Source organism: Stylophora pistillata, chromosome 9, assembly GCF_964205215.1.
Source record: "Stylophora pistillata chromosome 9, jaStyPist1.2, whole genome shotgun sequence".
In the NCBI taxonomy this organism is placed as follows: domain Eukaryota; kingdom Metazoa; phylum Cnidaria; class Anthozoa; order Scleractinia; family Pocilloporidae; genus Stylophora; species Stylophora pistillata.
Genome location: NC_142527.1, coordinates 23,378,007 through 23,391,636, shown reverse-complemented (window position 1 = coordinate 23,391,636; position 13,630 = coordinate 23,378,007). Strand labels below are relative to the sequence as shown.

Sequence of the window (13,630 nt, the reverse complement as noted above, 5' to 3'; positions counted from 1 at the left end):
CTCACGGAAAGCCAAAAGGTGTTGGTACAAAGATGATAATTCTGCATGGTCTCTGGTGGAACGATGCATTAATTGATTTGTGGTATCGATGGCACAATGTAGGCGACTTACTATGCCATCGATGACATCAAGATTGTAACAATCGCTGAGCCTTTCCATATCATTTAACAATGTTTCGATACTGAAGAAAAATGCACTCGTGTTAATGGCCACTATGGTAATTCTCTCATATCACAGCAAACCCAAAATTCAGCATTAAGAAACACAGGAAACCCAATGGAACGCCCAAAGGCAGCTCACCCCTAAATGCAGTATTCTAATTATTTCAATTTCTTTTTATAGTTATTTTTCATTGATTCTATTTTAATTATTTGTTCATACTTTTTAACTTGTTTCTAATTGTACGCCTGAAAAAGTCAACCCACTTCATTCCGTTCATTCCATCCATTCCTGTTCCTCTTGGACAAAGAAACCATGTGAGTGTTGCCCAGGCCCCAAGCTCGGCCCAATGTGAGATCTTTCCCCTCCCCTCTAAACAAATATTTATTTAATCACTTTCACCAGAGTGTGGTGAGGGTCGCACAACAGAGCGAGGCTCCAAATTAAGTGCGCCCTATATCCCACCCATGCCACCCATCCCACCCCAGGGGAGGACATCCATCACACAGTAATCTCGTGTGTGGGAAATTAACGTCTCCTACCCCAACCCTGCAGGAGACGGGACCTCCATTTATTCGTCCCTATCCGAGAAGACTAGAATATCTAACCATTTCTTGATGTTATAGAAAGGTAGCAAATTCTTCTCAATTATTTTAAGACCCTGAGTGTTGGTCCGGCCGGGGCTCGAACCCTCGACCTCCCGCACAACAGTCCAGCGCTCTATCCATTGAGCTAACCGGGAGGCGGTATATAGCCCATTTCCGAAATAGCCCATTTCCGAATTACCCTTGGCCTCTTTTTCCTGGCGCTCAACCATTCTTGTGAAAATAGTGTAATTTGCATGTGAATGAAAACTTATAATCTTATGAAAGGATGAGCACCAGGACTCGTTTTGAAAATGAGGCCAAGGGTAATTCAGAAATGGCTAATTTAGCGACAACGAATAATGTTTAGCGACAGCGATTCAACTTATCAAGAGCGAATATTTTTAGCGACTTTAAATTCAACTTTGGGAAAGCGATTTCAATTTACCGAGAGCGATCTCAATTTACCGAGAGCAATTTTAACTTTCGGTAGCGATTTCAATTTAGCGAGAGCGATTTCAACTTTGCGAGAGCGATTTCAATTTAGCGAGAGCGATTTCAACTTTGCGAGAGCGATTTCAATTTAGCGAGAGCGATTTTAACTTTGCGAGAGCGATTTCAACTTTGCGAGAGCGATTTCAATTTAGCGAGAGCGATTTCAACTTTGCGAGAGCGATTTCAATTTAGCGAGAGCGATAGTATGAGGCGCCAAAGTCGACAAAAATGCCGTTTAGCAATTTTTCTTTCCAATTATATAAATATGTTCTAAACTGAAGATTTTTGTCCTTAGTTTACATATTAGATGCTAACTTAGTGAAATATTTATGCTCTTTTTCGCATTTATTTTCTAAACTCTTCAGTTGCATTCTAATTGCAAAGAAAATGCGTTACAAGTACAGAAAAAATAATTCTAATTGAAATGTGTTTTAGATGTTTTAATGTTCCTATTACATTCTATTTAAAAAAAAAAAAGTATTCTAATAGTGTTCTTTTCATGCCAAGTTAGAAAAAAACTCTGCTCATAAGAATGAGAAATTATCCTATTCTCAGTCCGAAAATACATGGCAATTGCAAAAAATACATGGCAATTGCGAAAAGAAGCGTTCTAATTAGTATGCAAATTATATTCAGTTGAAATTTTCGTGCTAATTAAAACACGCTTCTAATTAAAACGCAAATTGTGCTACACAGACCGGTGTTGGGTAAGGGTTTCGCGGACCTTGTTTTGGCGCTAATTTTATAGCTTTGAATTTGAAGACTATCTAGAAAAGCTACGATATGCCTTAATACCGTCGAGGAAGAGGCGACATAGAGATAGCTAGAGAGACTCAAGCAGTCCTAGGTCAAATTGCTAGCTTCAGTCAACAATGGGAGACCCAGAATAACAAACCCGAACGACTTAGAAAACGCTGTTGATCGAATGGCCGAGATCTGTACTACGTTTGGCGTTCTTCATTAGAGTGTACCCACCAACAGCGCTGCAAATAATTCGGCAGTCGTTGGCCTGACGAGTATTTTAGACGATATACGAACACATTATCTTTGTACGAGGTTTAAATACAGAGAGTGCCTGTTCTCCTGAATACCAATGCCCAGTGAGCAGCAGCGACGAAAAAGGTCGTCCTCTTTTTGAAATTATGAAGGATCAACTGGAATTATTGCGAAGTAAACACTTTCGCTCGGCTAGAATTGCTAAATTACTGAGAATTTCTGAGAGAACTCTTAGAAGACGAACAGAGGAATTTGGAATCTGTTACGAGTTCGATGTTTGAGTGGCAGGTGATTTGTAGTCATAACAGAACGCAGGGTTATCGGAACAGCAACGAGAAGGTTTATTCCAAAATGAACGTAGTTTTCACTTGATAAACTTTACACTAGCCCGTAACTCAGTAAACTTTCACGGCCTCCGCGCATTCGCCAACTTGAAAATATTCACGGCCTCCGCCAAATTCAAGAAACACTGCCTCGTCACACTTGACTGATTGCGAATGATCACTACCAACTCTCATCGCTGTGAAAACTAAGTTCAATCTTCGCTAACCTGTCCTAGTTATATACTTACGCGATAAAGTTCTAGAACTTTCTAAAAATGGTCTAATTATAGCAACATTACAAAATATCCCAATTTTAGAAACGATGACATAATTTACTAAAATAAACATGCCATGACCTTTCGCGAACCTTCCAGAAGGTCATGCATGTCACGCAACATTATTTTTCGTAACAGACTTGAAACGGACGGTTTTACTGAGATTTCAGAGAGCAGCCTCACAGCTGTCGTTGAATCAGTGAAATCGCTTACTCGGCTCCCAATATTGGCCAGAGTCGCATGGTAGGTGCATTGAGAAGCAGCGGTCTGCATGTGCAGCGCTGGAGGGTCCGCGAAATAATGAGGAAAATAGACTGAATTATTTGCAGCGCTGTTGGTGGGTACACTCTGATGAAGAACGCCAAACGTTGTACAGATCTCGGTCATTGGATCAACAGCGTTTTCTAAGTCGTTCAGTTTTGTTCTGAGTCTCCCATTGTTGACTGAAGCTAGCAATTTGACCGAGAACTGCTTGAGTATTTTCTAAGAATCTCTCTAGCTATCTCTAAGTCGCCTCTTCCTCGATGGTATAAAGGCATATCGTAGCTTTTCTAGATATTCTTCAAATTCAAAGCTTTAAAATTAGCGTCAAAACGGGGTTCGCGAAACCCTTACCCAACACCGCTTTGTGTAGCATCAATTTGCATCGTAATTAGAAGCGCGTTTTAATTAGCACGAAAAATTCAACTGAATATAATTTGCATACCAATTAGAACGCTTTTTTTTGCAATTGCCATGTATTTTCGGACTGAGAATTGGATAGTTTTTCATTCTTATTTTTCTGTTTTCAACCACGTGACAAAAATTTGCTACGTCATACGCGGCCGCCATGTTGGGGGATAACTAAGCTTTCAAAATAGCTTCTTCCGAAGGCGTGCCCGATGTGAACCTGACAGCTTCACTATTCGGATTACCTTGCGGGTGTAGAGGGTCCTACGAAGTCAAGGTACCACGAAAAAATAACTAAGATTACCAGTACATAGAGTTGTTGCAGCAGTGACAACAAATATTGCTTGAGATTACACCTGATGAGTGTGGAGCAATAGAAGCTTCAACTAGAAAGCAGTCACAATATAAAGTTTGGTACCAAATGGCAGGAAGGCAGGTCGTACTACTGCTTCCAATCTAAAAACTGCTTGCAAAAAAAATACAGCTAAGCCTGCTAAGAGTCTTGTTAAGTCCATATGCTACCCTGAAGCCCACAAGTTTTCAACTGCGGCCACGAGGTGGGGTTGTGAAAACGAGGGTAGGGCTCACAAAGCTTACCAGTCTGACAATTTCTGACCAGGAGTCTTTGACAATTTCTGACAATGGTCTCAATATTGATCCAAGGTGACCATACTTGGGAGCTTCTCCTGATGGGATTATTAACTGCAAATGCTGTGGGATGGGTGTGTGTGAATAAAATGTCCATATGCACACAAGGATTCCACAATCGCTGAGGCTGCTGGCCAAACCAACTTTTGTTTAAAGAAAGATGAGTTTGGTAAAGTTCATCTTGACAAAAGTCATGCCTACTACCGAGTTCAGGCCCAGATCTCTATCTGTGAGGTTGAATATTGTGATTTTGTGGTGTGAACAACAATAGATCGCTTTCTGCAGAAATTCTTCCTGACCAAGAGTTTGGGGAAAATAAATGCTCTGTTTCCTCTGATTTCTTAAGCAAGTGCATTTTGCCTGAAATTGTAGGGAAGTAATATACATGCCCAGGGTGTGAAGCTCTAGCCATTCCATCTTCTTCAACATCATCTGGTGATGAAGAAGAGGAAAGGCTGTGGGGCTATTGTCAACAAGATTTGGAGGGCAGCACATTAATTGGCTGTGACAATGATTTGTGCGAGATAAAATGGTATATGTCATGTTTGAAGTTGAAAGAAGAGCCTTTAGGAAACTAGATCTGTCCAACTTTTTATAGAAAAAATTAACTGAGGAGTCATGATTGAAATGTCAAGGTTATTCAATTGTACCACAACCATCAAAATATTACTTTGAGGGTGCTCCTTTCTTTGTCAAAATGCTAACTGAACTTTATGGTTGTTTGTCGTATAGGTATCTATTAACGACTAGCATCTCTGTGACACAAACTAAAAATGTTGCTTGTCAGTGGTGTACCTTAAAGCTGTGTTTTTGTCAACTTGAGAATTACTGAAGTTCTTTAATGACAGATTGGGGCTAGCCTTAACTACAGCCTTAATATGAAAAATTGTACATGAAGTACCTGGAATCAAACTGGTTGTAAGTTCACCTCGATCAAATGGTACAATGCATGGACTCTGATAAATTGGTGACTGCATAGCACACTATGGCAGCTTTGTCAATAGGAGCCAGAGACTCACCTGGTTTTGCCTTTACCAACGAAACAATACCGGCTTCTGCAAAGTATGTGCGTGGTTATCCACCAGTTTGTGTTGTTATTATCACTATTTAGGAAACACAGCATCAATCCCACAAGTATCAGTAATTATCTGAATCTCAAACTAAACTATATACGTATGCGCCAAGTTTGGAAAATTTTTATTACAAAAGAAACATACAGCCTTGAAAGCTTAAACAATAACCACTTTTCAATTGCTTGCTTGTTCATACCTGTAACACAACCAAATTCAACACAACCAAATTCAAAACAACCAAAGACAACACAGAGTTGTGGCATGATAAGAGGGGAAACTAAAACTGTAAAACGATCATACCGGCTTCAGTAAAGCACGTGGGCGGTGTAGTATCCAACAAAAAAAAATTACAGTTCACACAAAATAAAGGTATTACAATCCAAACTACAGCACAAGTCTTAAAATAGTCTACATTGGCATACCTAGTGACAAGTATTGACAGCTATTTAGAATGCATGACATTGACTAGTACATGGGTAGCACCTTCAACTTACACTTCAGACAGCTATGTTACAGGGATTGTAACGCGTGCTTATCCCCAAACATGGATGACCCCGGTTTTTTAATTTATGCCGACGCCACGTGCAAACAAAGAGAATAGTTAAACACATTTCAATTAGAATAAATTTTTCTGTACTTGTAACGCATTTTCTTTGCAATTAGAATGCAACTGAAGAGTTTAGAAAATAAATGCGAAAAAGAGCATAAATATTTCACTAAGTTAGCATCTAATATGTAAACTGATGAAAAAAATCTTCAGTTTAGAACATATTTATATAACTGGAAAGAAAAATTGCTAAACAGCATTTTTGCCCCCTTTGGCGCCTCATACGATAGGGGAATCCTTGTTTACAATATTTGCCTCATTAGCATAAGCAATTCAGTTTCTGATGGAGCTAAAAATAAATCAGTTCTGAATATAGAAAGGTCAAAGTACGATTAACTTGACAGAAGAATCCTAAATTCATTTATTATTTGAAACGTCCAATCAGCTTTGAGCTACGTGACTGCTTAACAAAAGAGTAGCTCTACACCCTTTTGATGTCCAGTCTAAAAAATGCATTGTGATTGTGGAATGCAAATGAGTCCGGAAAACACCCTACCAAGTATTTGCATTAATTTCTAGCCGCCACAAGATAACAGCTACTAAGTCATTCCCGCAAGCTTCCTATAGGTAAGGTGTACTGTAAGGTATTTTACGAATAGTGAACCTCGAAAACACAGACCACAGACCGCAGACCTCGAAAACACAGACCTTGAAATTTTTCGACATTTCGAAGAGAACCGCGGTTTTGAAGCAGTTGTTTTTTTTCGGTTAAAGTCGCTCTCGGTTACTTCAATAAAGCTTACTTCGATAATTTACGCGGACACGTCCAACTTTGAGGGCGGTACGAACTCATTTATGGCTCCTTAATGGACGATCTCTGGTTTCAGGTCGCGGTTTACACATATTCCTTGAAGGCAAAAATTCAAGTCCCTCGTCAGTTCGGCGATAGCAATCGCTGCCTTGGGAAAAACCACCACAGTGTAAAATGTTGAAAGGCTTCGCCTGCTTGTGTGCTATCGAGGCAATTAAAAAATAAGAAGGATATCTGAAACCTAAACATCAATACCGAATGGCTGGCAGGAAATGAAAACACTGACTCGTACGCCATCATTACGCATTACAGCGACCGGTTTAGGACAATCAGCGACCTTTGGATGCCGCAGATTTTGTAACATCTTCGTCTCCTTCCCTACGATCTTCAGATTTGAGTCTCCCGGCGCCGCCGAAGAAAACAAAATCGCTTCACAACCATGGTTCTCTTTGAAATGTCGTAAGCAAATTTCCGGGCTCTGCGTTTTCGAGAAACTTCCTGGGTCTTCTCGAAAACACAGACCCAAAAACGCAGACCCTCGACCTCGACTAACTGCAGACTTTACTAGATGCCGCATAGTTAGTAACTTCTTCGTCTCACAAGCAACGCTTCTCAACCACGGTTCTCTCCGAAATGTCTAAAACAGAGATTTTAATTTGGGTCTGCGTTTCTGGGTCTGTGTTTTCGAGAAACCCCCTGGGTTTTCTCGAAAACACAGACAGACCATAAAGCGCAGACCTCGACAAACCGCAAACTTTACTGGATGCCGCATATTTTGTAACACCTTAGTCTCGTAAGCATTTTCGAGGCGTCGACATTGCAGTTCTCGAAAAAATTTTTGCGACATTTGGTTATGTTAATAAAAAAGGACTTTTTTTTACGGGAGAGTATTTAAAACTGCTGCACAGACTTTAGCAAACCAATGTAACTCGTCTCGGTTCCAAGTTTTTGTACACACATTGCTCGAACCTCCGACGGATTCTTCAAGCTTTATAATCAGACGTCATCTAGACTCTTTAAAAATTCTTCTCCCCTTCACTCTCGCGCTTAATAGACATGTCTTCAACACAATTTGATTGACATAACGCCTTAGTCACGCAAGGCATTGCGTGGCGAATATTTCCGCGCTTGGATCATCTGCTTCTCAAAACCATTAACTATGTGCTAGTAAACCAAATCAGACACACAGAAGGAAAATTCCAACCGCATTCCATTCACCCTCACATTTCACTCTCACAAGCACTCAGTTAAATCCATTATTCTTAAAAACTTTAAATTACTTCAAAACGATCCAGAGACTGGAACTATCTCTTCGCAACCTACTCTTGTTTCATTCAAATGCGACAAAAACATAGGCAATTTTTTGGTCAGAAGTTTATTCCATTTTAATGACCAACCCAGCACTTTTAAATGCGCTCGCACCCGATGCAAAACTTGTTCTTTCATTCACTACGCTGAGAAAATATCAGGACCCAAACGATCCATTAAGATCACTGATCACTTCACTTGCACCTCCGCCAACGTCATCTATTGCGTAACTTGCACTTATTGCAAAAAGATATACATCGACGAAACAGGAAGACGACTAAATGACCGATTCCGAGAACACCTACGCGACGTAGAAAGGAATGACAAGGACGAATCAAAACCAGTCGCTAGACACTTTAATCTACCCAATCATCCAAAGCAGCCCATGGCAATCTGCGGCCTTTCCTTACATTTAATATAAGTAGCTCGGAAAGCCGCAAAACTCTTGAACAAAAGTTTATCTTTCAAATCGGCACTCTTAACCCCATAGGTATCAACGAACGCTTTTCATTCTACTAATTTATTCGTGTTTTTTCTCGTCACCATGTTCTTACCAATAGCGTGGCTTCACTTTCTGCATATAAACCCGCACACAACCCACAATTCCTCCATTCGCTCTGACGAAGGGCTAACGCTCGAAACGTCGGCCTTTTAACTCTCTAAGGTGGTCAATTCACAATTTCGACTTAGCTGATATATAACCAAACTACCTTGTTACCCTTACCGACGCAGCACCACAGTTTCTTTAGAAACTTACCGTCCCTTTCTACACTTATTATTATACTTGCATGAATGACTCTGTTTGGGTTGTATCACTGCCACTCTGTAGTGAAAGAAGTGTTTCAAAGAGCTTGCAGAAATTACCAATAAGTGACCTGGATTTGCTAACATTTGATTTTCTAGTTCTTTTATCAAGCCAGCAGAACAGGCTACATTTAGAATTTTTGTTAGACGGCGAAATGCGAGCGCGAGAAGAGGACGAAGAGAGCACGAGGAGCGCATTAAGGACTCGTCACATGCAAGAGAACAAAGAGTGCTTAAAAATTGTCGCAAGCCCTACACCTCTCCCGTGACTCCTTCTTCGCGCTCATTTCATGCGGATCACTTGACTAAATAAGAATAAACAAAACGGTAACTATAGACAAAAGAATTGTGCCTATTTTGCAGGATGCCTTTCTTATTCAGTTTCATGACCTTTTATGAATGACGAACCATTTTTGTCTTTAATAGATCACGTGCCGAAAAATGTCTTTGGCAATTTATATGGTTGCTTCTATTGCCGGCATACTACTACCAACAGGTAACGTGATTTAAAGTTTTGTTTTGTTACTAGCCAGATACCCTCCGAGGTTAGTATATTAAAAATGAAGGAAGTGATCATCAAATCTTTTAGAGCTGAAAATTGCAGTTGACTCCCTAGTGCATGAAGCTTCAAACTGAACTGAAAAGTCTCAGAAACTCTTAGGGCTACAAACCGAGTCAGTGTTTTTTTATTTTTTTATTTTTCATCTTAACGATCGTCTACTTCAAAAAACATCATTTATATTATGGAGTTTTTCCCTCAGGATAAGCATTTCGGTAACATCTTCAAAGCATCTTAACATTTATCATTAGCGTTATTTTAAGAATCATTACCAGAATTATCATCTTCACCATTTTAAAAGTTGTTAGGTTTTTGTTATCATTAAAATTATCATTAGTAGTATTAGCGTTATTATCGTTATGATAATCACCATCATTATCGTCATTAAAATAAGGAATCTAGAATTTTGTATAAACTGGCCTAATTACTCAGATATCTCTTTTTTTATACTTGTATATATATTTAAAGTGCCCCTGAGATCAAAATTTTCGTACATCATTCTTTTCCATTTTCGCGTTCAGTGTGTCTCTTTCACTTACTCTGCCAAATTTCAGTTTAGACCGAGCGCCAGAAATATCTTTTTTCGGGCCGTTAAATTCACGATTTCGCGTCCGCCATTGTTTGATCATGTTCCGGAAGTTGATCGCAGGACTCAGAAGAAGTGACGTCAAAGGCTCAACGCGAAAATCTCACATGGCAAAATGTCAAGCAAATATAACAGAGTGCTTTACTCTATTCTTACAAAAACTAAACAATAATGACTGGGCATCGATGCGTAATTCAAAGCTGAAGTAATCGTGCAGACCATGCTGCAGGTATTTCTCTGCATCGGAGCCTTGCAAATAGATCAGAGCGGAAGACTGTTTCGAGAGATCTGTGTACTTTGAAGGATCAAGGTGAAGAATTCTTTCGGGTTCAGTGCCTACCGTTCAAGAAGAGAAGGGACAAGAAAAACCGTCCTCAGTGCGATCTCGACGCCGGAAAGCGAAGTCTACGAACCTCCACGGATTTTGTCACCTTTACATATGAGCTGATCAATATCCACCTTTAACAACTCTCTGGCAGAATACCTTACACAAAGGAAAGTACTCGGTGAACATTGTAAATAAGAATGATAAAATAACCGAATTGAGGATTGAGATTTCTGACCTCAAAGAGCTCACTTTTATACAAAAGTGATGAAAAATATAATTGTGTGCTCTGATTCTAAAAAAAGCTGGCTTTAAAATCAGCGAAAGCAGAACAAACAGCTTAAGACACAGAGCGTAAAAACACTTCAAAATGTAGGCTTGCAACCAAAAAACCGAGAAAATGAAAATTTCTTTAAAAACCTGTCAAACTATCAACCATCTGATAGCCAATCAGCGTGCTATCAAAGGGTCTTAAATTCATCCCAACGCCCATGACAAATAATTTAAAATCAGGCCAACTTTTGCGAGATTTATTCGCAAGACGAATGCGCCTCCGTTACACCTTTCAGGGACAAAAGAAAGAACCACTCCTATTTCATATCAAACTGAATGCCACCGGTTCAGTCTTCTATCGCCCTTCAGAGCTACTTGGAAAATTGTGATAACGCTACTTGCAGACTGCATCTATGCCAAAAAATACTTTTTAACGCAATGAGGTCACGGCTCTAAAAGAGTTGAAACAAACTCTGCTTTAAACCTCACCGAAGCAACACAACAATAGTCATCATGAACAAGACTGAAAAAACAAAAGAGGCGAAAGTGCAACTCAACAACAGAGTTCACTTCAAACCTCTCAAAGCACCGATAGTAAAAAGCACGTAGGAAAGGGTTAGTGAGATCATTGACCAAATGCATCGGGGAAAACACATTGATGGCTTAGAAATGGCTTTCACAAACTCCCAATATCCGCCTTCAGATTCACAATTAGGCATTGCCGAAAACTATTTTTACTAATCACCCGATCATTTCTTTCAAAAAAAGGAAAATCCCTTCCGACAAGCAAAAATACAGTTCGAAGGCAATAAAGCGATGCGACCACAAAAGCCACATGGGAAGTCCGTGCCGTTCTGTGTTTATCTTTATTCGCATGGCAAAAATTCATCGTTTGTCGGCGCAAAACTATCCATAGAAGCTTCAGATGATTTCAGGGACAATTCATCGTTTGAAAAAGTCGACATTTCCCGACTGACAACGAAGCAGTTCTCAAAAAATTAATATGTGTCATTCTCTGTGCAGGGAACAAAAGAGTTGTGACAAAGCAAAGCATAAGTTTGTTGAGCCTTTGACGTCAATGATGACGTTTTTGCGGGCTCGGCTGGAACATGTTTTCAGCAATGGCAGACGATTTTTGGACGACTTTGAAGCGGTAAAAATATGTCATCGAAGGTTTGTTTTGAGTTTTTAACATTGTGTAAACAATTTAGGCCAAAATAAAATGGTCAATTTTCGTCTCAGGGGCACTTTAACTCCTTGTTTTTGTTTTTGTTTTGATTATCTGTGTAATTGAATTTGAGTAAATAAATAAATTATTATTATTAACATTACAATCATCATTGTCCCTGCTTATATCATTTATCATCAAGTTAATGAGTTATATATTTGCCACTTTTTTCTAGTGTCTGCTGGTGGTTTCTACTGTGTGACCTGTCCATCAAATCCACTGCAGTCTCCAACCCAGTGCAACATGTCAGCTACAGAAAAGGATTGTACCCTTGGTGATGGAATGAGAAGGTAATCTTTTGCGCAAACAGAATAACAAAGATGGTAAATTTTGAGCTAGGTGATAAGGTAAAGAAAGATGTTTGTTCATCTTGTCACGATCGTGGGAAAAGGAGACAATACTAAGTCCTTGTCAGTAATCGAACCTTGAGACCTAGCTTCGGATTCAGCGCTCTAATATGCAGGACGTGCGCATGCGTTACATTTGAAACCTCGTAATGGTATTATTCACCTTCGAAGAGTCTTTATGGCGCAAGGGAAGGGGCGCATCGAAGGAGCGAGGGTCTTGGGTTCGAGTCCTCATGGAGGCTCAAAATGTTTTCTTTATTCCACGCTCGTTACAAGACCAAAAAAAATCTTCCTTCAGGTAATCTATTCGTCGCAATTATACGACAGGAGTGATCTGCTCAGAAAAGTTATTTTAATCATTTAAACCTTTGAAAAAGTCACATCACCATTTCTTCAAAGTTTCGGAAGTTATTAAATTTCTCATTTGCAGTTCATTTTGATGTCCCTCATTCTTGACCATCCTCGGTGTTTCATATTCCATTTGTGGCTCGTTGATGTTTTGCGTGCCCCCATCTCCAATATAGCAGTGTTTTGAGATTCCTTATGATTCGAGGTAAAGTTTAAGGAACCTCCAACGACAAGGTCGTTTTGCAAGTGTGGGAACAAAAACAAAAACAGCAAACAAACAAACGAAAAAAGTGTTAACTTTCAACAAAGCTCAAGAGTCTTGTTGCGCCCACTTTGTCATACGACTTTATAACAGACATCATCGAGATATATTTCCTACAACTTGTCTGAAATCTCGTTGTGCCCTTGCGAGAAGCCATCTTGTTCACTTCCTGGATAACTAATTACCGTAAAAAAGTGTTGCAGCGCACCCTGCACCACATAACCTTACGACGTAAATTTCCCAGTGGAAGCAATAAAAAAAAGACTGTCTATAAGGAGGAATACCCTGTGTTCTGAAATTGACATTTGCTTCTATTTTTCGTTGAAACATTGTGTTTTTAGTGGCTGCTTTGCAGCGACAGCCGAGTTGAACAACGGCACCATTATAAGCCTAAAAGAGTGCTATAATAAGAAGGATAACGAAGACATCTGCGGGAATACCACTGCTTGCAACAGAGCTGAAAATATGACTGGTGTAGTAAGTCCTTTCAAGCGTTGTGTAGCAAAGTGCTGTTCAACCGACAGGTGTAATAAGCACCTCGTTCCAGACATGGTACCAGTACCTTCCAATACTCAAACTGGCCCGGCATCCACAAGCATCGCTCTGACGGCATCCACAAGCATCGCTGTGACGCCAGCTACCACCAGTAAAGCTCCTGAATCTGGCGGCATCAACATTAAAACCTTCTGTTTTCTCCCCGTCTTTTTGCTTTTTGGAATCCAAATGGCAATTTAGGCACTTGATTTAAAAAGTATTCCACTTTCCATTTAGTTTTTTAATTTTTCCTAACACTTTACAAGTGTTCGAGATTAAGTGATAGGTTAATGTACCTAAATCTTTTTAGCGTGGGCAATTTGTAGCGAAATTGGGTAAAAATGATGCAATGCTTGGAACTCACTCATTAATAAAACGAATTGAAAATGGTTCCTCAGCCTGCGGTCTCAGACAGTATGTTAGATACGTTGGTTACAGTTTACTTATTATACGATCTTCCCAGCCAGTAAATAACA

The 13,630-nt window shown here is 39.7% G+C and overlaps 1 protein-coding gene across 1 annotated transcript; it reads left to right on the top strand.

Annotated features, from left to right (window-relative positions):
- The first annotated feature begins 6,240 nt into the window (after positions 1 to 6,240).
- On the top strand, positions 6,241 to 13,544 carry LOC148723878 (uncharacterized). The gene is made up of 4 exons (XM_088733513.1): positions 6,241 to 6,396; positions 9,119 to 9,188; positions 11,839 to 11,953; positions 12,962 to 13,544. Exons 2-4 carry the CDS (start codon positions 9,134 to 9,136, stop codon positions 13,353 to 13,355), a joined length of 564 nt encoding a protein of 187 aa, XP_088589639.1. The 5' UTR covers positions 6,241 to 6,396; positions 9,119 to 9,133; the 3' UTR covers positions 13,356 to 13,544.
- The last annotated feature ends 86 nt before the right edge of the window (positions 13,545 to 13,630 follow it).

What these genes read in the sequence shown, in the direction of transcription:
- LOC148723878 (XM_088733513.1), top strand. Translation starts at nt 9,134, where the DNA reads ATGTCTTTGGCAATTTATATGGTTGCTTCTATTGCCGGCATACTACTA. An exon ending in CGGCATACTACTACCAACAG is followed by an intron (nt 9,189 to 11,838) that starts GTAACGTGATTT and finishes ACTTTTTTCTAG; the next exon opens with TGTCTGCTGGTGGTTTCTAC. An exon ending in CTTGGTGATGGAATGAGAAG is followed by an intron (nt 11,954 to 12,961) that starts GTAATCTTTTGC and finishes TTGTGTTTTTAG; the next exon opens with TGGCTGCTTTGCAGCGACAG.